This window comes from Eumetopias jubatus, unplaced genomic scaffold, assembly GCF_037043125.1.
Source record: "Eumetopias jubatus isolate StellerSeaLion01/CBP00866 unplaced genomic scaffold, mEumJub1_p1.0 scaffold_1, whole genome shotgun sequence".
NCBI lineage: Eukaryota > Metazoa > Chordata > Mammalia > Carnivora > Otariidae > Eumetopias > Eumetopias jubatus.
Window position 1 is genome coordinate 105,021,413 of NW_028274807.1, and position 27,369 is coordinate 105,048,781.

The following is a 27,369-nucleotide window of genomic DNA, read 5'->3' on the forward strand; positions in this document are numbered from 1 at the left end:
GATATTGTGTATGTATATATGTGTGTCTATAAAACTATTACATATAATTAAGAGAATATAATATATATATACACCAATATACATATGTATATCCTCTTCTTTTGTAAAATTCCAAGTCTGTTCATGACCAAAAAAAAGAAAAAATCTCTCCACAAACTAGCAATAGAAGGGAACCTCCTTAATCTAATTAAGGATATCTACAAAAACCTACAACTAAAATCATACCTAATTGGAAATATTAACTTCTTCCCTTTGAATTAAAAAATAAGACAAAGATATCACTTACGTAATAAATTTGTTTTCTGCTTAAATAATAACAGAAGTAATTTAATATTTTGTGACATCACCACCTTTTCAGAGTGAGAGTCATTTTTCAGTATTCCTGAATAGTTCTCCAAACTTGTTTTTTGCCATGTAGATGCTTGTAAAACCTGCCCAGTGTTGGCATACAAAAGCACAACCAGTGCTTACTACAGCATAATGTAGCACATCTTTTACCCAGGAAGCTGGCAATGTTATTGGAGATCCTGAAAATGAGGCTATCTCCAACTGTAAGGGATTATTTGAGGACTTATAGGGAAACACTTTCCAAATTTTGGTTTGGAACTCTGTGATGCAATGCACATCACTGCTATCAAAACTCAAAGCAGTGATGTCTCTTCCCTTACGTTTCTGAATCAGTGGTCATGGTAAGGAAATATGCCTCTCTGTCAGTATGCCTTTTATATGGCCCTCTGGCACAGATCACAAGATGACCTCAAATGATTGGAAACTTAAGTCAAAAGTCTTTGGAAAGAAAATGTAATATTGTCTCAGCAAGAGTCCAAATTCCTTTCTGAATTATTGGCAATAGTCTAGAAGAGACTGTCTAGTTAATTATGATAAATTCACTTCATTTCTTTCTCTATGTGAGACAAAATTCAAACCACTGATGGGTGAGCTGTCTCAGAAAATAGAGAGAGAAAATTAACCTCTCATTTATTATGGTAGTAATAATATGTACCACATAGGGTGAGGTGAGGCTTAAGTAGATAAAGCAGTTATACTTTGCACAATGCCAGGCACGTAGTTCGTCAGTGCTTATGATGATTCTTCTTATCGTCATGATCATAATCAACATCATTGTCATTGTCATCCCTAATTGAGCATCTGCCATGTACCAGACCCATATTAAAATATTAAAGGCAGAACCAGATTCATCTGTGGAGTTTTATACCCCCTAGGGAGATACTTAGCCATTCAAAATTCATGATACAATTATTCTTAAGAACAAAGTTTTAAGTTTACTGTATTACAGGTTGTTGAGAAAGAATTTATTAATCCAATTTCTAGGAAACAGGCTACTAAGCAATCTTATTAAGAATATTCAAACTGAATAATAATACACATAGGGAAATATTAAAAATGATATTCTAAAAAACCAACGCAAATGTGGATCAAGAAAAAGAGACACATCTTGAAACAAAAGAGGACCTCTTCTGAATTGTTAACTAAGTCTGGGATCAGTTGTACTCCTGAGTTTGCACCTTCTTGACTCCACCAGCAGATGTTGCTGTGAAGTAAAATAAGGCCTGCACAGAGAGGAACATCCCCGGGCTGGCCTCTGAGAATGGCTTACCCACAATATAAAGGAATCGTTATATTCGCTTATTCGTTTGTATTTTTGCATGTTTGCTTCTTTTTTATTTAATGCACTGGGAACAACTTGGAAAAACTTTTTTTAAGACAACTTTTGTTTCAAATATTATTTTATGCTTTAGAAAGTACATTTAGATACATTATCAGTTTTTTGTCATTGTCATAATAATCCTTCAGCAAGGGAGGCAAGTCCTGTTATCTCTAATTTCCTGGCTAATGTGAGACCCATAAAGATTAGTTGGCAGGCCCAACTTCTTGTAGCTGGTAGGTGATGGTGCTCTAGGGTTCATATGGTGAATTTCTGAGCCCAAGACCAGCACGTTTTCTTACACAGTCCAGATTTATAAAACGGAATGCAAGCCTCAGTAATCTCAGTTTTCCAGTTCATTGAATCCATGAATATAGATGTGAATGTTTATAATTACTTTGACCAAGATTTTTAACTTTGTGAATGCTATTTATTAAGTGGCTAAAAGAGAGTTCTGGAAACTTTTGGCCTCAGTAAGCTTCTCAAAGAAGAGCTTCCTAACATAAAATTTAATAAAAAAGTAAAAATCAATGATTTCTTCTGTTTGCAAATGTAACTGTTAAAATGAAGTTAACTAAGTAATTGTAAATACCAAACTCTCAAATTCTACAATATATACTTAGTAGTAAAACGTTCTCAATATATTTTAAAGACATTAACATTTCACTAAAAACCAATTTATATTGTAATAGACAAGGAAAATATATCAACTCTATTTTGTTCATATATTCATATATACCTCTGCAAAAATATTGTACGTATGTACTAGAGTGACAAAGTGACAAACTGTCACTTTGCCTAGAAATGAAGATTCTTCACACTCTCAGTGCTAAAGCTAGGACAATCCCAGGCAAACCAGAACAGTTGGTCACTCTAGCACACACATACCTAATACTTTATACTTTATATATATATAATGCATTTTTTCCTCCTAATAAATTGAGTCATCTTGCACAATTATTTTATAATGCCATGCTATAGTGATGCCTTTAATGGCCATTGTGGTGAACGAAACTCTTTGCCAATGTGCCAGACTAAGCCAGCATGCTGATATTTTTTTTTAGATATTTTATTTCAGTTTTACACATTTCTTACTTCTTCCTTTTGCTGACACTATGTATTCCGAGACTCATTAAATGCTATTAGGAAAAAAAAAGCCAGAGAGCCAACTTCCTGAGAATTTGGAAAACTAAAATATATTTTCTAAGTATAGCCTATGAATGTTTTGAGGAAATAAAGTGTGTGTGGTCTTTTCAATTTTTTAAAAAAATTGTTCTACTGGATCAGATTAGGTGGTCAAACAGTATTGGATTTAAAATGACAGAAGTGTGGTTTTCTTCATGTTAGAGAAGTGCAGGAACAGGCAGCCCAGGACTGGCAAGGCAGCTTCAGAGCACGGGAGACTCAAGCTGCTTCTATATTGCTACACCGAATTTCATGATCTGAGGTGGTTGCTGAAACTCCTGCCATCACAACCATATTCCAATCAAGTGGAAGGAGGAAGGGAAAGAGAATCACGTTCAGTATTTCAACATCAGTTAGCACTTAGTCATCTGGCCACACACAGCTGCAACTGATGCTGGAAAATGTAGACTGCGCTCTGAGTGGGCATACCTACCATTGAAACCGGAATGCTGTTCCTTTGGAAAAGAGGGAAAATAGGTATGAGGAAACAATCAGAAGTCCCTTGAAACACTTATCTGGATTTATTGCTGTAGCAGATGAAATTTCTACTTTTGTAACCTAAGAATTACTTATTTTTCTTCTATTTTCTTCTTATTTACCCTCAATGTGTAATTCCCATAGAGAAATTAAAAAGACCCTTCTGTTTAACTCTGTCAGCATCTGTGAGTTTGCATGTATTTTGTCCTGCATCATGTTGGATCTTTTGAACAGATCTAGTTCATGCTGAGATGTAGAAATTGAAAGCATGCCTTACTCTCTGCTTACAGTTGGATCCAGTATTTCATCTTCCAGTTAAGCATTCAGGTCATAGAGATAATGGATAAAGGACTTACATATGGCCACTGTGCCCGCAACCTTGAGTCATGTAATCTCCAAGGGTCTGCGACTGGCCTATGACCTCATTAACAGTGAACACTCTTTTTCTCTAAGAATCAGCCTGATTTTGTGGATCTCACAAATGGGATGAAGCTATACTGATGCCATGATCAAAGATTCCTAGATTCTTGAGATTTTATTGCTAAAGGCACTGAGAGACCAAGTCCCTTCTTTTACTGAGAAGACCCAGAGAAGTTAAGTAACTTGTCTAAGGACACTCGACTAGTTATAAAATGTAGTTTGGTAACTACTCCTGGCCCTATTCTCCAAACCTCACAAACCAGAGATGACCCATGGTTGTCCAGACCCTATCTTTAGGTGGACACATTATCCCTGTGGCTCTACCGCATTTGCTGCTGACATTCAGAAGCAGCTTTGTGGATGGTCTATTAGCCCTGCATAGCCTTTACAGGAGGAGAATACTAGTGTGGTTGAGAGGTACCTCCCCATCTGCAGGGTGAAGGACCTTAACTGCCCTCTCCTTCAGGCATGGGTAAGAGAATGGGGTATGTTTTAAGGGCAGGAGTCACTGTTTTTCCAGAATCTTAGATCTCCCTAAGGAACAGTCCTCGTCATGTATATTTGGGGAACTCTGATAGTTTGATTCTGTGTTACATATGACAGAACATTGTATATGATCAAATTGGGACTTAGAGATCAATATTTCCTCAATTCCTTGATTTCTCAGTTGAGAAAACTAAAACCCAGAGATGAATTGACTTAGCCAAGATCAAATTTCTTGCTCATGATTTATAGGAAGCCAAAGTTTAAAACAACTCTACAGTTTATTTCTAACAATATTAACTATTACTATTTACACAATAGATTAGTATCTGAAAACTAGTTCCTAACTTAAGAGTGTAGATTTGCTCCAAAACATCTTTTAAATTTATAATTAGATGACATGGGGTAATTTTATAAAATATTTTATTTACAGTAGAGCTTTAAAAAAATAGTCTTAATAAAATTAATACAAAACCATTTTACAATATAACTTATATAACTATCTTCTCAAAAAAGTGACACTCGATTATAACACATAAACTACATTTGCATTTGTTAAGTCACATTGTAGTATAAATATGTTTTATCATTTTTTAATAAGGTACATACCAATAACAATGAACAATGGACAGCAAGTGTTATTTTATTTTTCTTCCAATGTAAAAGTCATCTCTGGCCAAAACAAAAGTAACCAAAGAAAAGTAAAACAATTGTCCTTCTGTTCAACAATACAGTCCTTTTTAATTATTTGAGAGTCTATCTGACAAAGACACAGCATTAATCTCAGAGCACCATGGCATAAAATCTAGTAACAATATCTGGAAAAGCATTCTCCACTGTTTTCTCTTCAACTGTTTATTCGGTATTTTGCCAAGATAAATAAAGATTGATCTCAACTCTCCCCTTCATTAGTCTCAAGTGTTCTTAATATGCACTGAGGTTTTTAGACTGTCCCAACTGGCACATGTTTAAAATGTGAGTTTCTTTCTTTGGCTTCAAGTAGAGTTTCACAACACTTATGAAACATACTGAGCTCCTCCGTGTGGCTGAATCTCTGTGACTCCCCACCCAACAATATTTCCCCGGATGTGACAAGACTCTGCTCCGCTGGTCTCTCTTATCTCTTCATTGCTGAGAACGCGATCCCAGATATTGAAGCCTGTGAGTCTTCCAGAAAAGGCTAGGGTTTCATCAAAGCCACCACCCACACAGCAGCCATTCTTTTCTTGGCCAATCTGCAGGATTCCTCCCTCGGGAACAATGTGACCTGTGGCCATCTCGACTGTGGTAGCCATCAGCTCACCGTTTACCCATAAGGATGTGCGTCCTTTCTCAGAATTCCAGGTGCTGCACAGATGGGTCCACTTTCCCAGGGAAATCACAGTATTGGCAATCAGTTTGTTCTCCACTCCACCCACCACAAACACTATGGACTGATAGCTAAAGTACAGCTGGATCTCATATGGATTTCGCTTTGTGCCATAGGAAAACAGGATGGTTTTGTTTAATACATCTGTGGCTTTGACCCAAATGCAGGCACTAAAAGACTCAAGCTTCATTGGTGTCACTGGATGTACGCTCCCAAAAATCTTCTTGGAACGCATTGGGAATAAAATTGCTATTTCACAACCTAGAGGAGCAAGAAAGTGAGAAGGATATGAGAGAAAATATAAATTCATTCAGAGATGATTCCAACGTTTAGGTATTTTACCATAGGCACTTTAACGACCACAACTGAAAATTATATGCTGTATCACATTATGACTTGAGGAGCTTCAAGTGTGATCTCGGTAGCACAAAGAAAATGGGATTAAAGAAAGTCAGTTGTCAGGCTTACTCAATGAAGCATCTAAGTGAAGGAGGCATGCAGAGTAGCCAAATTGTCCAAACTCAGAAAATAATGGAAACCATATTTTAACCACTACTTTCCCTCACAAGTAGTTTATTTTCTGTTACTACTTTTTTTATATATAAAAATGTTGAGTCACTACGCGTTAACTTCAAACAATGACGCTGTTAATTTCCAAGAACTTAGAGCCAGACTTGTTTCCCTCTTCTTGACTTCACCAAACTTTCAGAATAAAAAACAAACAAACCTATGAAATTCAATGGACCTAGCTCACCCATTTACCCATCATCAACATACGTTTTTAAATGAAACGCTAGGACATATTGTTGCTGTCCACAGAATTATAATTTGTCTCTTTGTCACTCACATTGAGGATCTATTGTATATTTGATTTTATGCTTTTTCAGTCTCTGAAGCCGTAGTGAATATTCAAGAAAATATGCTCAGCACTGATAAACAGTCCTCAAACATTTAGGAAAGACTGATACTCTGGTACGGTTTCTGTAATTTTAAATGAACAGATTTCCTGTTTAAATAAACCCACCATATATTTGTAAACTTTGCAAAGTTTGTAGAAAACTACCTTTGAAAGGCAACAATGATGACTCACTCTTATTGGGTATTCACTGTGTACCAGATATTGTTCTCATCACTCTGTATCATTTTAATCCTACTTACCAACCCTAAGAGATGGTCTTAATATTCCCATTCTACAGATGAGAGAACTGAGGCATAGAGCACCAAGTAACTTGGTTCTGCTTTACTAGCTGGTTAAGTGGTAAAACTGGGGGTTTGAACTTGGGCACTGTGGCTGCAGAGGCCACACCCTTAACTAAAACACTGCATTGCCTCTTAATGGGAAAAGAACCCCTCGATTTGGCTAGGAGAGATAGAATTCAGTTTGTTTTACTATTAGCAAGCATGCAGTTTTTGATGAGCCCCATAATTTCTCCAGGCTTTCCTGGTATCTATAAAGCCCCTTCCATTCTCCTTCTAATATTCTATGAGTGTGTAAGCAGGAAGTATGTAGTACTCCAGAAGAACTGTGTAGACCAAGGCTATTCTCAAAAACTCTTATTCTGTCCACATGCTTATAATTACTATTTAGGCAGCAATAGAAAATCTTTAAGGAAGAGTGAACTCTTCCAAGGGGCCTGGTGGAGAACATATTTCTGCTAAAGAGCACTTAGAAGGAGACGTTCAGACACCGGGGTGGGCGCATAGTAAACTTCTACCTCAGTTCATCTCCAGGTCATATGTTTGGTCAGGGAGCTAGAGATGCTGAAGTGAAGGCCTTCTAGGTGTGCTGGGAAATGTGCTAAAACCTTTCATAGGTGAGCTCTGCTTTGTGATAACCTCATATGTTTATAAGAGACCAGAAAAAGAATTAAAAAAAAAAAAAATCTAAATGAGGGCTAGGTATTCACTTTATAACAAATTAAAGATTTATCATAAAATAGCTCTGACAAGCAAGCTTCCAGAGCCTTTAAGGACTAACTGGTGAATATAGGAACTTGCAGGCACCAAACATCCAGGCAGTGTGTTAAACTACGCTAAATGCCTGCAAGTGATTTGAGGACTAGGCTCTGTCCTAAAAAATTAAACAGATGTGGACCTAGAAATAGTCAAAGAAATACTGAGATTCAGAAAATCGTATAAAACTAACTGCAATACTAAAGCACAAATTGGTCCTGTCACATTTTGGTATTTGCCTTTTCACTGAATCATTTGAATTTGAAGACTTTTAAGATTCATTCTTAATGAGGCATTCTTGTTTCAAATGAAATTGGTAGATACATTTTTTTTTTCCTAGTTGTGTTAATTAAATCAAACAAAGATCACGGAACAAAAGATCACCATATGCACGACCATTTGAGATAGTCTCTGAATGTCCCAGTAGTGTTCAAGAGGGGGCCTACTGCAGTTCAATGAACTGACTTCCTGTTTAAATAAACCCAGGCAGTCAGGACTGCATTCCGAAGCATTCTTTGATTGCCTCTCAGAGACCCAGCTTCCCCTGCAGGCTACACTGGCTATGTGAGTTCATGGAGTTGGAATTTTCGTGTTCACAGGTTTTTTGTTGCTTTTTTGGTGGGGACCAGTGATTGAGGCTCTTGATACCTCTTTAAAATGTCAGAAATGTCAGAAACTCTCTCATGAAATGGCTTTTAGCTAATAGGTTTTTCTGATTATATTATCAAAGACCAAACAAAATTAAAACCAGGTTCTTAGGAGGCTGACAACAGAATAATTAGGAATCCCTTAGGAACCAAGCTGGCAGGAAACCAAGAAAGGAGAAATCAAACCATGTGGGTAAAATATATATGTAATAAGAAATTAACATTTTAGAACTCAGAAATACATCCCTCTCTGCTCTAACCAGTATACAGAGGTGAGAGTGAAAATTAGTGTTAATCCTTCATTTTTGGGGGTACACTATATGTACAATCATTTCTAATGGTTTGCCAAAGACAATTTCATCCATTAAAATAGCCACAGAATTATAATTTGTCTCTTTGTCACTTACATTGAGGATCTATTGTATATTTGATTTTATGCTTTTTCAGTCTCTGAAACCGTAGTGAATATTCAAGAAAATATGCTCAGCACTGATAAACAGTCCTCAAATATTTAGGAAATGCTGATACTCCGGTATGGTTTCTGTAATTTTAAATGAAACACGCTCTCACACATGCTTATGATTCTTCCTCCTACCCCACCAGATGATTTGCTTTATTGTGAATATAAAGAGGGATGGCACTGTTTGTAATGTTTTCTGTTCATGAGATTCTCAGGAACAGTGTAAGTTATATTTTCTAAGTCACTGATTTTCTAATATAACCCACAAAAGATTTTTGCACTACTACCTCTTAGAAATTTTGATTTATAAAGGAGGGTTATTTGGCTCCAAATCGTCTCATTTCGTTTAACTGTCTTTCAAATGTATTATTCAAATGTATTCTTTCAAATGTATTATTTCGGGCCCATGTGTGTTTGGAGATTCATTCATCATGTCACAGGGGACTTCAACAAGTTGTATCTGGTTTGAACCGCCTCTCTCCTGTTTGGTCCTGACACCCCCCCCCCAAATCCCTGGGGAGGAGGGTTACCAATTTGCTTCTACGTCAGACCATTTCACTGTGGATCCCGCCCAGCAGGTTTATCCCAAACCTCACATACTCAGAGCTCCCCTCTAGCGGGCTAATTCCACAGACCCCAGGGCTTGGGGGACCCCTCAGGAATTCCACTAATCCTTCAGGAGATGAGGTTCAATCTCAAGTCTCCAGCCAGAACCAGCGGAGATGAGGGGCCGGCCCAGGGATAGGAACGTGTCCCTAAAAATTAGGCTGGGCCCTGAAATAGCGCGGGGAACCAGAGCTCCCCTAAAGAGAGAGACAGGCTAAAATTAGAAGTGGAAATCCCTAACGGAGGGAAGCCGGGCAGCTAGAGAGGTCACGGTTATAACCGGCCAATAGAGCTCCTGCCCCGCCTGGTCGGATCAGGTGTCAGTCAGAGGCCCCTGATGTCTATTTTCAAGACTGTGATGTTTATGTCTATAGCTCTCTTCTGGGCTCCTCGAGGCTGGAGAATACCTTTTTAAAGCCAGTTTTTGCGCCTTGTATGGTGTGTGTCTGAGCCCTGTTAGCGTCCATGGAGAAACAGAGGTGTGTGTGTCTCCACTGAAGCAGCTCCTAGAGGGAGCTGCCTAGAGGGCTAGAGGGCTGCCACCAGGCTTCCCGCCACGCGCGTTCCGAGGACAAAGACGCAGGGTGTGTGGGGGCGGGGGGGGGAGAGTGGGGGGCGAGGGCCGCTCCGCGCGGCGTCCTTACCTGCGGGCAGCCAGCGCCCAGCAGCCCAGCCCTGCACAGCGCGGAGGTCGGCTCGCATCCGCCGCAGCTCCTCGAGCACGGCGCCCAGGGCGCGCCCCGCCTCCTCCGGGCGCGGCGTCCCGGCGCTCTCCAAGCGCGCCAGCCTGCGGCCTGCGTCGCGGCTAGCCTGCAGCAGCTCGTCCAGCGCCCGGGCCAGCCGGGCCTCCGCGGGGCCCGGCGGCGCGCACGGCCTCCCCAGGCTGCCGGCCAGGCGACCCAGCTCCGTCCGCAGCCTCTGCAGCTCGCCCCGGAGGACGTCGTCGGTGGCCTGCAGCAGCATGCCCTCTCTCATCTGCGAGTCCTCCAGCATGATGAAGAGCTTGTCCCACTCGGTGTGCTCCCGACGGCAGTCACACGGCGTGGCTAGAGCGAGGGACACACACGTTACCGATCCGCCCAGGCCTTCCTTGGGTGCGCTTTGTACAAAGGTGACCTCCCTCGGTGGTCCCAAGTTCCTGCCCATCCCCAGCACCCCCTTCCCTTTAAGGACACCTCGGAAAAACAGCGTGTGAGTATCTCGACAATGACAGGACCCGTTCCTGCAGGTATATATTACGTGGAACTTTGTGAAATTGCCGTCCGTGCGGCTCAAAACAGGCAAATATCGGCGATTTCATGCGGTTCAAGCCATTATGTATCTGTGACAGAAATAACTGTTTGAAACCTCCCCCTTTCCTAAAGTGCTTCTTTCTTTTGCAAAACAAACTATGATGTTTAGCAGATTTCCTTGGCTACAAAGTATATGTATAATATTTAGACCCAAAGAGGTGGATATGTAGTTAGGGTTAGCAGAGAAACAGTTAAAAACTTACGGTCCTCCGTGGGCTGGAGTCCATTGTCTATTTCATTGTCCAAATTCACATACATGAGTTCATAATCATCTGAGGTCTCCGCCGACACCGCAGACCAGAGAGCGCAAAACAGAATCACAGGGAGATGCATTGCTGGAGAGAGACAAAGTTCTTTCTTCTGCCACTTCCCACAGCTGGCCGTAGGGGACGAGGCGAGAAGCGCTCAAGTGAGCGGTGTTTGAGCAGAGGAGAGTGAGAGTGAAAGGCAAGAGCCCAGAGCCCTTAATAAATGCTGGGGGAAGCCTGAATGGAGATGAATGAGTAATGCCGGTGGCACTGCGGTAACGGGAGTTCCCCTAAATTTGGAGGGGAGGGGGCTGGGTGGGAGGGCGAGGGAAACGTGAACGTTGCACAATAATAGACCGCAAAGTTTTACGCTGCAGTCAGATTAATTGGAGGAGGGTCAGAGGGGAAAGAGGTGGGGAAACTGGGCTAAGACTGTCCCCCTGAGGATTAGCGGTTGTAACTTGAATTGGTAGCACTGAGGGATGAAAGGGAGGCAGGGGAGGTAGGGGGAGAAATAAGTCAGCGGGCGGAGAGGCATGGAAGCAAGATCATGGTTGCAGCATTTTGTGTGGTGCCTTTACAGTTCCACGGTCCTTTATGTATAGAAAACTTGCCCCACTTTTCCTTTGTACACAGTTTCAGAGGCCTAAGTTGTGAAAGTTACTCCCCTGATTCCAAGATAAACCAGCTGAGAGTAAGAATTTTGATTGCTCTAGAAACCAAGTCCATTCCTAGTTATTCCATCTTTAATCCTTTTGGAGTTGCAACTATACTTTTATGAACACACTTTTAAAATGACAGACAGCAAAGCAAAACTGGTAAGTCTAAATTAAGAAATTGCTAGGGGAGAGGAATAAGCTGATTTGAGGAATGTTTCTTTTCATAAACTGGTATTATGTGGAAATTGCATTATTTCACTAGGTGTAGAGTCAAAGATCATGTTTTTAAAGTAAATTTAGGCATTTTTGCTTCCTTCACATCTCTCCTGCACAAAACACTTAGAAATGCATACATTATAATAATAACCTTAAATGTACAAATGAACTACCAATAAAGTAGGGAAGTATCAGGGGCCAACTACAGGGGGGAACCAAAACCAAACTTGTAAGCCTGAGAGCTGGTGCTAGGGCTCTCCTGGAGGGACATAGAGGGAAGTAAGGGTTACCAGTTCTGTAGCAACCAAGTGTTAATGACCATGTGGGAGCAAAGCTTAGGCTGGATTAGGAGTTGGAAGTAAGAGCCTCACCTAAAGCCAGACCCTCAGAGAGTTACTTATTGCATTTCAGTGGATATAGCCCCACCCTCTGTCTTAACACAAGTAAGGGAGAAGTAAGCATGTCTCTCTTTGACTGAACCCTGCAGGGTCCCTAAGAGTTTGTGGTGGTGGGTCCGCCCTCACACACATGTACAAGATTCAAATGTATACTTTCTGCCACAGTAAAAACAAATTCACAATAAAAATATTTAAACGTGTGAGGAAACAACCCACTACAGATGAGAATCAGCAGATACAAAAAAAGGATTAGGTACCCTTCTCCCGAGAACTTCATTTATTTAAAATACCAGCTAGGAACTAGAAAATAAGTGTGTTTAAAATTATTTTAGACCCACAAGGAGTTGGAAACATGAACAAAGAAAAAGACATTATCAAAAGAAAAAGACTAGGCAGATTTTTTAAAGGAACATATGTAACTTCTACAAATAAAAAAAATTAATTGAAATTTTTAAAACCTCAAGGAATGGGTTAAATGGCAAATAGGCAAAGCTGAAGAGAATATTAAAGAACTGGAAGAGGGACCTGAGAAAATCATCCAAAATGTACTCTTTAAGTCCAGTGAAGTATTCTCAAGTCCTTTCATTGTTCAGGAAGATGATAGAGAAATTAATTTTGCTTTGTTAGTTCCAGAATGTTTATCTTTTTAAAGACAGCCATGGAAACCAAAAGGAAATAGAATGTTCAAATAGAAGAAATAGAATTAAACAAACCTTTTTCAATAGAAAGCAGTAAAGAAGGGGAAACAAACATAGACAAAGCAAGATGAACAAAAAACAACACAATGTAAAGATAAATCCAAATATACCAATAATCATCATAACTATTAATAAAACAAACTTTCCAGTTAAGAGAATTAAGACGTCAAGTAGGAATATTTTTAAAATCCCGGCTATAGGTCACTTAGAAGAGCCACACATAAAACATAAAAATCTAGAAATGTCTAAAGGAGCAGGGAGAGAATATACCAAACAAGTGCAATTCAAAAAAGCTAGGATAGCTATAGTTGTATCAATTGGAAATAACTTTAAGGGAAAAGAGGATAAAATATAAACACTTTATTTAGAATTATTTAGTAACATAGTTTCAAATTCCAAAAAAAACTGCTGAAGGATACAAAAACTTAAACTACACAAAGTTTGAAATAATGAAATATATAGTGCATTGTCCAGAAAGTTTGATAAGCAAGTTCTACCAAACATTCAAGGAACATATAAACCTCACCTTTTTTTTTTTAAGATTTTATTTATTTATTTCACAGAGAGAGACACAGCGAGAGAAGGAACACAAGCAGGGGGAGTGGGGAAGGGAGAAGCAGGCTTCCTGTTGAGCAGGGAGCCCGATGTGGGCTTGATCCCAGGACCCTGGGACCATGACCTGAGCCGAAGGCAAACGCTTAATGACTGAACCACCCAGGCGCCCCTAAATCTCATCTTATACAAACTGCTTCTGAGAATAAAGTGTGCAGGAATGTGCTAAATACTTTCTATATGTGTAGTAACTATGATACTAAAAAGAGACAAGGACAGTACAAGAAAAGAAGGCCAACCTCACTCAAGAACATAGATGCAAGAGCTCTAAATAAAATATTAGCCAAACAAACTTAGTAACATATGCATAAAAATACATTATAACCAAGTTGAGTTTATTCCAAGGCTGCAAGATTGGTTAAACATTAGAATTATCTATTAACTTATTACATTAACAATTTAAAGGAGAAATCATAATCATGTCAACGAATGCAGAAAATCATTTAATAAAATGCAACACTTATGTCCAAACTAGGAAACAGAAACTTAAGCTAATAAACAGAAATACCAAAATTGAAAGAAATATATATATACATAATGATGAGTCCTTAGAAACTTCTTAAAAATAGGAAAAACAAAAGGATACCTTGGACACTGGTTCTGTTCATTGAAGTATTGGATGTTCTAGCTAGTAAAGTAGGACAAAAAAAAGCATAAGATATAAGAACAGAAAAAAAAACAAAGCTATCATCAATTATTATGAGTTGATTACCTATATACAGAAAATCTAAGGGACTCTGAAGACAGATTGTTAATAAGAGAATTGAGCAAGTTTTGCTGGCTGAAAGATCAACATAAACATCAGTTGCTTTCTTAATACCAGCAGACAATTGATAATACATTTTTATAGTTTCTATTTACAATAGCAACAACAAAAATGAGATACCTAGGAATCAATTTAATTAAGAGATACATAAGACACAGCTAATATCGATGGACATCTTGGCTCTTTCCACAGTTTGGCTATTGTGGACATTGCTGCTATAAACATCGGGGTGCACGTACCCCTTCGGATCCCTACATTTGTATTTTTGGGGTAAATACCCAGTAGTGCAATTGCTGGGTCATATGGTAGCTCTATGGATAAAGAAGATGTGGTATATATATACAATGGAATATTATACAACCATCAAAAGGAATGAAATCTTGCCATTTGCAACGACGTCGATGGAACTGGAGGGTATTATGCTGAGCTAGATAAGTCAATCAGAGAAAGACATGTATCATATGATCTCACTGATATGAGGAATTCTTAATCTCAGGAAACAAACTGAGGGTTGCTGGAGTGGTGGGGGTGGGAGGCATGGGTGGCTGGGTGATAGACATTGGGGAGGGTATGTGCTATGGTGAGTGCTGTGAATTGTGTAAGATTGTTGAATCACAGACCTGTACCTCTGAAACAAATAATTCATTATATGTTTAAAAAAAGAAGATAGCAGGAAGGGAAGAATGAAGGGGGAGATATTGGAGGGGGAGACGAACCATGAGAGACTATGGACTCAGAAACAAACTGAGGGTTCTAGAGGGGAGGGGGGGTGGGGGATGGCTAGCCTGGTGATGGGTATTAAAGAGGGCACATATTGAATGGAGCACTGGGTGTTATATGCAAACAATGAATCATGGAACACTACATCAAAAACTAATGATGTAATGTATGGTGATTAACATAACATAATAAAATAAAAAATAGGATTAACTGAAAAAAAAGTCACAGCTAATATCACAAAACGTTATTGAAAAACATTTTTTAAAACCCTGCATAGATGGAAGGACATATGTTTTTGAATGGAAAGACTCAATTTCATAAAGATGTCAATTATCCCAAATTAGTCTGTACCTCCAGTGGGGGCGGAAAATAACCTCGTTTTTCAAGGAAGTTGACAAACTAATGGTAAAATTTATATAAAGGAACCAAGAGGAATTTGAAGTAGAAGATAATTTGCCCCATGGGATATAATGATTTATTATAAAGTTATAATTAATAAAATGTATAATTGGTAAAGGTATGATAAATATCCAGAAACAGACCCAGACATATGAGAAACCTGGTATGTGAAAAAGGTATTAAACAAGCAGAAGGGAAGCAACTGACAACTTGATAAATGCTAGGACAATTGTTTATATACACACAAAAAAATCCATTCCTCATGTACAAAAGTAAATTCCAGGTGGATTAAAGACAAATAGGAAAAACAAAACCATAATGCTTTTAGAAGAAAATTTTTGTGAACCTAGGGTAGAGAAAGCTATCTCAATAACAAAAAATTATAAGCTATAAAGAAATTTTAAAAATTGACATTGACATTGCAACTTTAGACGTGATTAAAAAAACTAGTGTCTAGAATAAATAAATAGCTTTTACAAATCAAGAAGAAAACACAAACATCCCAATTGAAAATAGGCAAAGGATACAAATGGTCAAATCGTGGAAGGGGAAATGACCTGTAAACATATTAAAAGGGTGCTTAACTGCACAAGCAGTTAAGGAAATAAAGATGAAAACAACAACAAAAAAATGAGATACCATGTCACACTCCACCAGACTGGCAGTAACCGATGTCTGTCAAGACCAAATATTGGCAAAGATAGGAGCAACAGAAACACTTATGCTGCTGGTGGGTGTGTAGATCATTATAATCATGATGGTAGGCAGAATAATGCCCCCCAAATGTTCGCGTCTTCATCCCCACAACCCGTGGACATGTTATGTTTCATTGCATTGAAAATACAATTAAGGTTTCTACATATAATATGGAGATAATCCTAGATGATACACATGGGCCCAGTGTATTCACAAGCATTCTTTAAAAGTGGAAGAGAGAGGCCCAAGGGAGAATCAGAGGAAGAGATATGATAGCAGCAGAGTCAGAGAGGTGCTCGCTCTGTTGCTGACTTTGAAGATGGAAGAAGGGAACTCCAAGGAATGCTGGTGGTCTCTAGAAACTAGAAAAGTCAAGGAAACCAATTCCCTTCTGCAACCTCCCAGAAGGAACTGAGCCCTTCCAATGCCTGGATTTTAGCCCAGTGAGACTCACAGTGAGACTCACAATAAGAAATTGTGTTATTTTGGGCCACTAAGTTTTTGGTAATTTCTTACAGGAGCTATAGAAAACTAATATAACCACACTGCAAAGAAATTTTGGAAGATCTAGAAACTTAACTCCCAGGGACATAGCCTCTGCTTTGCTGCTTAATTATGTGGTCCAGGGACCATTAGCATCACCTGAGAGCTTGTTAGAAATTCAGATTCTCAAGCCCTGCTGAATCAATATCTATGGTTTAACAAGATACCCGGGTAATTTCTAAGCACACTAAGCTCAGAGGCAGTACCCTAGGGAAGATCTCCCACTTATGAACAAAGAAATAAGTATAAAAATTGCAGCACTATTGGTAAAATCATCATCATCATCATCATCTTCATCATCATCATGGTAATGTCTTTCAACCATAGAGTATATGAATAAATTGTTGCCTATTTATACAATAGAACACATACAGCTGTGAGAATAAGTGAAGGAGAGCTTCTTAGAGCTAAAACTTCAACACAATGTTGAATATAAAAAAATTAAATGTTGCAAAGAGATTTATACAGTATGAAAACTAGTGATATAAAATTTTAAAGCATGCAAAACAACACTATAAAATGTTTGTTGGTAGATACACATGCAAGTAAAATGTAAAAACATTCCTGAAGATGATGAATACCAACTTTAGGATGGTGATTGCCCTTGGGGAGAAAAGCAAATGAATGAGTGGGATAGGAAGCGATTTTGGCACGAGGTTGTTTTGACAAAGCTGGCTGGTGGGCACAACTCTATTCTTTATATTATTGCCTCATTTGTCTAATGGCTTCAAATATTCCATAATTAAAAAAAATGTTAGTTTATAAATGGAATTTATAGGATTTCTCTTTTTTTCTCTGAATTTATAGGATTTCTACATGAGTGTCTTCATCAGTTTCTAACTCAGAAAAAAAAATTTTATGCATTTATTTTTGCATCATTTGATCGAAATTCAAGTCAGCTAAAAAAATGACTAATCTGGAGTTTTTCCTTTCAAGGCTTTCAGGGTGTTTAATGAGTATTATACCAAAAGTCTTACACCAGTTTCCTGTCTTCAATTCCAAAGAGAATGTTATTTATCATGAAATTCTTGAGAGATTGATCAGTATGTCTGCATAGTTAAGTTCTAGGACCTGTTGTACCCTGTACAGACTGGCTGGGCATTACATTTAAAATTCCTGATCTTTTAAGGAAAAGCTCTTGGTTAAAAGAGACAGAAAACAAACAAAATAAAGCAATGTGTTGTGTATGGACACAACATTTTTTTTAAAAAAAACCCTGAGTATTTCTAATACTTTGCACTCTGTGGGCATATGACCGAAATCTGCTGGAGACTAATTCTATGAACCGCATGTGGGAAAAGGAATTCTCATTATTTATCATCATCCATATACATTTAATTTGATCCAGAATCACCCTTCTATTAATTTTAGTCACTGATATTCTGAAAATGATAGCCTTTTGTCCTATTCTCATATCTAAATGTCCTTTATATATGGACATGTCCCTTCTGTTTGAGAAAGGTCTATATATGTGTAATCACTGCTGCTTATTTGATTCCTTCTGTGTCTTTCTTCTATATACAAAGCCAAATTTAAAGTAAATAGACACCAAAAAAAATTTCAAGAAATTCCTGGAAAACAATTCTCCTGGGACATTTAAGTACTTGAGAGGATTTTGAGAAAAAATCCATACTAAAGTGATAAGCAGATGTTTCCCATATGTTGTTCACAGATAAGTCCCTATAGCTTAGGCAATATCTTTTCTTGAGATTTTGCCGTTTTAAATCAAGTTGTCCATACGTGTCTTTGAGGCAAATCATGTGTGACAAACAAGCTGAGTCTAAACTTCTGTTGAAATAGTACAGAAATTGGGGATTTAAATTTGCATTGCTACTTTTCTAACTATTCATAAAAATAAGGCAGTGTTTCCATATGTCAGTTGTCTAAACCATGCCTCTGTATCTCTCAGGAACGTGAATACATTCCTCTGCACTTTTTTTCAGTTCAGGTTCATCCTTATGGCACTGCTTAGTTTTCATTTAAACAGCATCCAAATGTTTCTCGTCAGGAATTCTTTATCAGAATTGTTTCCTTCTTAAGGGTGTGGTCTGGTTACTGTCAAATTTTCCTTTTTCCCCATGGTGCATTACTCAGGAAAACTTTTTCATTAGATAATAAATAAATAAAATATTCCCTTTTATGGAATCCATTTAAGTCATACTTTAGTGATTTTCCAGAATAAGATGCTGTGTTATTTTTAGCGGAGGACTTGGCCATCACTCCACACTATTTAATGAATAAGCACAAAGATTATTGCGTTGACAATAAATGTGTTTCTACTGCCTGTGAGCTAATACTCATCATTCCCGGTATTGTTCCTTCAACAGGCAATACCATGTTGTTGAGGGTGTTGCCCGCTGTGTATGAAAAGCAGCCTCAGCCAATCAACAGACACCTGACAGAACTCCTGGCCTTGATGTCTCAGCTAGAACAACCAGAACAGTACCATCTTCTCCGGCTTTTGCATGTAGCCGTGAAGAGAAAGCAACCAGAGGTAAAAAAGCAAAAGCACATCACATATTTGATGGTCCACACAACCAGGCATGTTTCTGGGTATGAGGACAGGATGTGTGCTCCAGATTTCCTCCCTCCTGCACCCAAACACACCCATCTTTAAATGAAAGCCCTCATTCACTTTTTCTAGAACCGTGAAAGTGAGGAGGTGACGGCAGAGGTTGGGTACTGTGTTATGGTTCCCCAGAGAAACAGAACCAATAGGACACATATATCGTGAGCAACTGGAATTGGCTTATGCGACTATGAGACTGAGGAGTCCTGCCGTACACCATTTGTAAGCTGAGGACACAAGAGAACGAGTGGTGTAGTTCCAGTCTGCGTCCAAAGGCCTGAGGAGTGGGAGAATCAATGGTGTGAGCATTGGGCCAAGTCTGAAAGCTTCAGAACCAAATGGCTGATGGTGTAAGTCACAGCCCAAGGGCAGGAGAGGACAAATGTCCCAGCTCAACCCCTCATATTCAGGCCCTCAGCAGTTTCAAGGAAGCCCATCCATACTGGGAAGGGCAATCTGCTTTACTCATTCTACCAATTTAAATGCCAGTCTCATCTGGAAACACTCTCACAAACACACACAGAATAATGTTCAAGCAAATGTGTGGGCACTCAATGACCCAGTGAAGTTGACACATAAAATTAACCATAACAGGCACAAAAACAGAACAAAGGTAAAACCTGTCACTATGGCAGAAAAGCTTGAATTGAAGTTGAGTGTGGCCATGCAGTCCCAGGAATCTGGTTTCTCAGAAAGGGCCAAGGAAATGACCTGCACGTGGGAAAGTCAGCCTGGAGTGAGAGCAAAGGCTCATTTTCTAGATAGCAACTTAGTTGTTGGTTTTTTGGAATCAAATACAAAATTGTAATAATTAGGATGATTGTGAGGATCAGTCACAGAATACCCAACCCATGCTGGTGTAAATGATAAAAGGAATTTATTAGCTAATGGAATGGGGAAAAATACCTTCTGATGAGGTGGTTGATCCAGGAGTCAAATAATACAAACAGAACAGTTTTCCTTTTCTCTATTTCTCAGATTTGATTTCTGATTTTTGGCTTCCATTTTCAGCAGGCTTTCTCCTTGTGGGTTCCATAGAGGTCCAAGGGGCTCTCTAGGCACCATGCTTCTACCTCCTCTCCCCACCCCACCAACATCCAAACAAAAGTCCTGATATTCTCTGTTTAGGACACACAGTGTACCCCTGGTGCTTCTGCTGAACCCCTAAGATATTCAGATAGAGTCTAAAGACTGCCAGGAGGGGGAAAGTAGAAATGGATTATGGAAGGTACCCAAACATGTGCACAAGTGAAGATTAAAGGTCAACCCAAGGTTTTATCAGTTATGGTTGCAACTCTGTTTCATTTCCTGAGTGAACATTAAGGTAAATAATGGAACATTTGAAGTCAACGTTCAAATTGTTCAAAGGAAAGCAGGCAAGAATGGTCATATGCATGACTAACCACAATAGGCTACAAATGCCTGGTGGTAAGGAATGATTTCTTCTTTTCTTCTGTATCCCAGACCTTGGCATAGTATCTGATAGCACTCAGTAAACATTCACAAAACCAAACAGAATAAAACAGGGTGATAAATATTCTGCAGATGGTATAAACAGAAGGAGGGGCAATGATTTCTGCCTTAGGGAGAAATAGGTAACATGAAGATTCACAATGGGAGTGGCATCAAGGCTAGCCTTGAAGAATGGGAGTTTTGGTCCAGGTGGAACAGAGGGGCAAAGGGCCTTGAGGAGATGGGGACAGGGCTGGGAGTCCTGGACACTGGAGTGTAGACTTGGGCTCTATCCCTAGACACTTCTAATTCAGTAGGTCTGGGAAGGAGACCTGGATTCTGCCCTTTTCCAAGTTCTCAGGTGATGCTTTTCCTGATGCTTCAGACCGCACTTTGAGTAGCTAGGTGGGAGGTTGGGCTGAGAACCGGGGACATCTATGTTACCTGGTGTGCATTTTTGCTTTTGCCCTTAGAACAATATATTGTCATTATTTTTGCATGACTGTCTTTCCCAGTGCACTCTAAACTCCTTGAGGGACCTGTGTCTGCATATTTACATGCACTCCCTAGCATAGGGCTGCACACACAGTAGGATTTCAATAGAAAGTTGTTGAATTCAGAAATGAATAAATGACCAAAAGAGACCAGATTGGAGACCATGGAGAACCAGGGGAAAGATGTTGCAGTCTCCAAAGGGTGTAAAGTGGCTCAACAGGATCAAGATCTAGAGAAGTAAAGGAGCCCGGAGAGGGGAACTGAACTTAGATTTGGCAACTGGGTACTCCTCAGAGCATTGCCTGGGTGGGTGGGGTGAGGAGTGGTGGTCATCTATTATGGATTGTGTGTGGAGGGAATGTTGGGAACTGACCGCATGACTGTAGAAGTTTAGCGGAAATAAGGAGAACTAAAATAAATCCTTTGGAATGCCTTGATCTGTCCCAATTACTTCTGCTAAACACATACAAATTGAACCTCACAACTATTGACCCTTTTCACTAGTAGGGCATTTTGGGTCTTTTTATTTAACTGTGCTCAAAATCCCAATACATTCATAAAGGAGGGGAAGCAAAAACATATAGTAGGAACTGCCAGATCCTAGGCACTCAATGAATGTTGGTCAAGGTACCAAGATGCACTGGACTCCTGGCTAGGGTTGGAGATTGTCAAGGTTTCAAGGAGGACAGTTTTGCTTTTAGCCATTTTAGCTTGTTCTGAATTTTTTAATTTAAATTCCTAGCTCTTGAATCTCCATATTTCTCATTTTCTTCATCCATAATATAAGAATAATCACCTTCCTGATAGGCCTTGCAAAGATTTTGTGATGTCTAAATCATGTTAAAATAAACCAATCTATGCCTAAAAATTAAAAATAAAATAAAATAAAACTCAGGAACAATGAAGAGATTGAAGATGTGGAACAAAGTACTAGCTGGAACCAGGAGCTAGAGGAAGTTAGAGAATGAATACCAGAGCATAAGTGGAGGAATCCATTTGGGAAAGAATTAAGGACAGAAAGTTAGAGCAAGATCATAGTAGAGTTTGGGCAAGGAGTAGAGTTGAGGGATCACTGGATCACTCAAGCAGAGGCTTGGAGTGAAGGACACAGAAGGGGTGAGGTACTTGTTTCCCATCCCCGCTGAAACAACTGACCATAAACTTGGTTTAAGACAGCACAAATTTATTATCCTCCAGTTCTTGAGATCAGAAGTCCCAAATGGGCCAGCAGGCCTGCACTCCTTCTGGAGGCACTGGGGAGAAATCTGTTTCCTTGCCCTTGTCCAGCTTCTGGAGGCTGGCTGCCCTGCTCAGCTCCTGTCCTGCCTCCCTCTCACTTCTGCTTTTCTCATCACATCTCTGACTCTGAGCCTCCCCCGCCCAGGGGTCCATGTAATCACCTTGGTGTCACCCAGATGATCCAGGATTCTCTCTCTATCTCAAGACCTTAACTTAATTATACCTGCAAAGTCCCTTTTGCCATGCAAGGCAACATCATCATGGGTTCTGGGGATTAGGGTATATATACATCTTTGGGGAGTCATTATTCTGCCTACCACAAATAGAGCCTGGGGACCAGACGATATGGGGGATAGGGAGGGGTGACCAAAAGGCCAAACTTGGTTTCATAAAGGAGGCAACTGGCATGCCATTTTATCTGCAGCCTACAAGCAAGAGCAAAACATAGTTTTTGGAAAGGCAGGTTCAATAAAAATTCAAGGGGGATCTAGTGAGAGTAAATTAATTCAATTAATTTCCCATGGGCTAAGGCTGGACATAAAGGTAAATGAAACCAGCCGGAGGCTCACCTATAGGAAGGGGGAGAGAAAAGACTTGGGGGTCTCCCCACCTAAAAAGATGGAGTCCAAGAGTGAGGGTGACACCACGTGTGGCATTCAAAGAGGTCCCATCAGACACCTAGTTACAGTCCCTCTGTGGCTGAGAGACTCAGGAAAGGACATTCATAATCAGGCCCCTGACCACTGTCTGTTCTCATAGGGTCTCTTTAACTCCCAACACCTTGAACAATTATACAGTCCTAAACACCATAGATGGACACTCTTCTCTCAGTGCACTGAGTTTTTATACATATATTCTATGTTCTTCACCTAGAATGTTCTTCCCTCACCACTACCACTCTTCCTGCACTGACTATTCCTAGTCCTTAGACAACTACTTAGATATCAGTTTCTTGCCAGAAATCTTCTCTGAATCCTTCCTTCCCCGCCATCTCTGCCATAGCGAATTTCACATTGTAATGAATCTGTCTCTACTGTTCTCTCTCTCTGGGCTACCTTGGCTGTGATGCAAATGCTGGAGATGTGAAGACCACCTTATTCACCACCGTGTCCCTGATGCCTTGCATAATATCTGGCATACAGAAGTCACTTCATGAATATTTCTTAGTATTAGTGCCTAATTTTGCAGAGGACTTTCTCATTCATAAAGGACTTCTTTTTTTTAGCATCTAATCCTACCAATTTAATTTACTCCTACCAATAACTCTAAGATGCGTTATTTTTTTCTCTGTTTTTCACCACTCAAAATGGGTATTCTGGGAGGTTAACTTGCCCCTATCACACAGGTAGTAAGAAGTAGGGGACAAGTCCAGGACTCTGACTCCCAACCCCTTTCTCTCTCCTCGGCCTGGGGAAATAAGCAAGCAGCCAGGCATACCTTGTTTTATTGTGCTTCACTTCACTGCACTTTGCAGATATTGTACTTTTTACAAATTAAAGGTTTGTGGCCAACCTGCATCAAGCAATGCTATGGGCACTATTTTCCCAATAGCATTTGCTTACTTTGTGTCTCTGTGTCACATTTTCATAATTCTCACAGTAATTCAAACATTTTCATTATTACTATATTTGTTATGGTGATCCATGATCAGTGATCTTTAATGATACTATTGTAATTGTTTTGGGGTACCCCAAACTGTACCCATGGCAAACTTAATAGGTAAGTGTGTGTGTTTTGGCTGCCCCATTGATCCTCCATTCCCCATTTATCTCCCTCTCCCAGGGCCCCCCTATTCCCTGAGACACAACACAATTGACATTAGGCCACCTAAGAACCCTAGAAAAACCTCTAAGTGTTCAAGTGAAAGGAGGAAAAGTAGCTCTCTCACTTTAAATAAAAAACTAGATTGATTAAGCTTAGTGAGGAAGGCATGTCAAAATCCAAGATAGGTCAAAAATTAGGCCTCTTGTGCCAAATATTGGCCTCTTAGCTAAGTTATAAATGTAAAGGAAAAGTTCTTGAAGAAAATTAAAAGTGCTACTCCATTGAACACATGAGTGATAAGAAAGCAAAACAGCCTTATTACTGTTGTGGAGAAAGTGTGAGTGGTCTGGATAAATGATCAAACCAGCCTGACATTTTCTTAAGCCAAACCCTAATCCAGATCAAGGCTCTAAACTCTCTTCAGTTCTTCAAAAGATGAGAGAGGTGAGGAAGCTGCAGAAGAAAAGTTTGATGTTGAAGCTGTAGCAAGTTATGCAGAAGATCAAGATAAGAAAATTCATGAAGGTGACTACACTAAACAACAGATTTTCAGTGTTAATAAAACAGCTTTCTCTTAGAAGAAGATGCCATCTAGGAATTTCATTGCTAGAGAAGAGAAATCAATGATTGGCTTTAAAACTTCAAAGGACAGGCTTCTCTTTTGTTAGGGGTTGATGCAACCGGTGACTTTAAGTTAAAGCCAATGCTTTAACCAATGCTCACTGACCATTTTGAAAATCCTAGAGCCCTTAGGAATTACGCTGAATCCACTCTGCCTGTCTTCTAGAAATGGAACAACAAAGCCTGGTTGACAGCACATCTGTTCACAACATGGTTTACTAAATATTTTAAGCCCACTGTTGAGACTTACAGCTCAGAAAAAGTGAGAGAGAGCAGGAGAGAGAGAGAGAGAGATTCCTTTCAAAATATGACAGCTCATTGACAATTCACCTGGTCACCCAAGAGCTCCGATGGACAGGTAAAATGAAATTAATGTTTTCATGCCTGCTAACACAATATCCATCCTGCAGCCTATGGATCAATGAGTGATTTGAACTTTGAAGTATTACTTAAGAAATACATTTCATAAGACTGTAGCTGCCAGAGATAGTGATTCCTCTGATGGATCTGGGCAAAGTAAACTGAAAACCTTCTGGAAAGGAGTTACCATTCTAGATATCAGTAAGAACATTCATGGTTCATGGGGAGAGGTCAAAATATCAACATGAACGAGTTTGGAAGAAGTTAATTCCAACCTTTGTGGATGACTTTGAGGGGTCCACAACTTCACTAGAGGAAGTAACTGCAGATAAGGCAGAAATAGCATGAGAACTAGAATTAAAAGTGGAACCTGAAGATGGGACTGAATTGCTACAACTTCATGATAAAACTTTAAGGTATGAAGACTTACTTCTTTTGGAGGAGTAAAAAAGTGGTTTCTTGAGCTGGAATCTACTCCCAGTGAAGACGTTGTGGAAATTGTTGAAATGATAACAAAGGATTTAGAATCTTACATAAACTTAGTTGATAAAGCAGCAGCAGGGTTGGAGAGGATTGACTCCAATTTTGAAAGCAGTTCTACTGTGGGTAAAATGCTATCAAATAGTATTGCATGCTACAGAGAACTCATTTGTTAAAGGAAGAGTCCATCAATATGGCAAATTTCATTGCTGTCTTATTTTAAGAAATTGCCACAGGACCCCAACCTTCAGCATCCATCACCCTGATCAGTCAGTAGCCATTAACATAAAGACAAGACCCTCTGCCAGCAAAAAGATTACAACTCATTGAAAGCTCAGATGATGGTTAGCATTTTTTAACAATAATGTATTTTAGCTAAGGTATATACATTTTTTAGACATAATGCTATTGCACACTTAATAGACTACAGTAGAGTATAAATATAACTTTTATATGTACTGGGAAACCAAAAAAACCATTTGAATCTCTTTATTGTGCTGTTCACTTCATTGTGGTGGTCTGGAACCTCTCCAAGTTACTCCTGTAGTGTTCCCAGCTGGTTACAGGAAGCAGAGGAGGGTAAACAAGGGGCACTAATAGTGGTTGAACTAATGTCAAGTTCCGGACACTGTATAGGTGTTTTACAACATTATCTCACTTATTCCCCACAACAGTCTTTCCTTTGGTAAACAGAACAGTCAAAGTTTGGAGGGGTAACAACTGTGGTGGTACAAAGGAGTGACAGTGAAGTGGCTTTTCACACCCTCTTCGTCTTTACCAGCCCCTCCAATTTCCATATGGGCAATGTCTGTGTCTCTCACAGGTCATTACAGCCACATTGCCCTCCCTAAGACTGCCACTTACAGAAAATCTGGGGCTGTCACTGGTTAGGTAACTTTCCTAAAGTCATACAGATAAGGCTGGGCTACATCACAAACCCAGTCTAATTCTAGCCGTTGAGACTTCTGGCCTCAACACCCTGAAAAATTGAGGCTGTAAGGCTGTGGTTTGTGAAGCAGATGGGAGTTCCAGAGGGCACAATGGACAATGGCAGTCAGAAAGGTGAGCTAGATAGGAGAAGTAGGAATGGGGAGGACTGAATGAGGAGAGAGTGAAAGAATTGTGGGTGCTGAGTGTGGATCCCAGAATGAAGAAGTAAGGGTTTAGGAAATAGCCATGGTGATGTGAATGGACCCTACCTGTGCCAGGGCCCTAGTGGGGGAAGAAGTTATAGCAGGGGAACGACCCAAACCTTTGTTTCCCATCAGCGCTCCTCATCATGTTAAAGCAGGCCCCACCTGCCTCCTATGGCTTATCACGCAGCTCTTTGTAAGCTCACACTTGATTACTGAAGTGTGCAGGCAGTGAGCCAGAGAAATGCTGAATTCACCTCCTCTCTCTCATGTTCCTTAATTAGGCAGTGGGCAAAAAGGAAGCAGGGCAGGGGTGGGGGTGGATGTTGTGGCTGACCAGGCAGGTGGGTCCCCTTCCTCCATCACTGCCCTCTGGGTATCCCTCTTTCAGGAAACCATCCTTCCTAGCTGGAGGGAGGCAGTTCCTGGCTAGTGATTCAGGCTGGAACCTCCAGAGAATCCTCAGGGTCCATTTATAGGAAAAGGCTGGGTGGTCAATTTTCCAAGTGGCCTTTTGGGGCTAAGTCTGTATTCTTGGCTGCCATAAACCATGCTGTAATCTAGCCAACAAAAGAAACAGAATTTAGTAACGCATAAGAGCCCATCTGTTATTATCCCCAGGACTTGGGCCTCTAGCCCCAACCATACAGGGATGAGTGGCAGAAAATAGCAGTGTCAGCCCTCTGTTAACGTCCAAACCCAGAGGAACTGCTTTTGTGGTCTGGTCCCTAGAGGAGAGAGTC

At 39.9% G+C, this 27,369-nt stretch overlaps 2 protein-coding genes across 2 annotated transcripts in view; one reads left to right on the forward strand and one right to left on the reverse strand.

Annotated features, from left to right (window-relative positions):
• VEPH1 (ventricular zone expressed PH domain containing 1) overlaps positions 1–27,369 on the forward strand; it is a 221,148-nt gene that overhangs the window by 35,558 nt on the left and 158,221 nt on the right. Inside the window, exon 4 of the mRNA XM_028103177.2 lies at positions 18,841–19,007. Within this exon, the coding sequence (XP_027958978.1) occupies positions 18,841–19,007 (167 nt within the window). The remainder of the gene's footprint in view (positions 1–18,840; positions 19,008–27,369) is intronic.
• On the reverse strand, positions 4,744–11,028 carry PTX3 (pentraxin 3). The gene is made up of 3 exons (XM_028103179.2): positions 10,762–11,028; positions 9,911–10,312; positions 4,744–5,861 (listed from the first exon to the last, which is right to left on the reverse strand). The coding sequence occupies exons 1-3, from the start codon at positions 10,889–10,891 to the stop codon at positions 5,248–5,250; spliced, it is 1,146 nt and encodes a 381-aa protein (XP_027958980.1). The 5' UTR covers positions 10,892–11,028; the 3' UTR covers positions 4,744–5,247.

Bases quoted from the DNA above. Each gene is read 5' to 3' on its own strand.
- PTX3 (XM_028103179.2), bottom strand. From the start codon at position 10,891: ATGCATCTCCCTGTGATTCTGTTTTGCGCTCTCTGGTCTGCGGTGTCG. The intron at 10,313-10,761 runs GTAAGTTTTTAA...CCCTCGCTCTAG, and splicing joins ACTCCAGCCCACGGAGGACC to CCACGCCGTGTGACTGCCGT. The intron at 5,862-9,910 runs GTAAGGACGCCG...TTGCTCCTCTAG, and splicing joins TGGGCGCTGGCTGCCCGCAG to GTTGTGAAATAGCAATTTTA.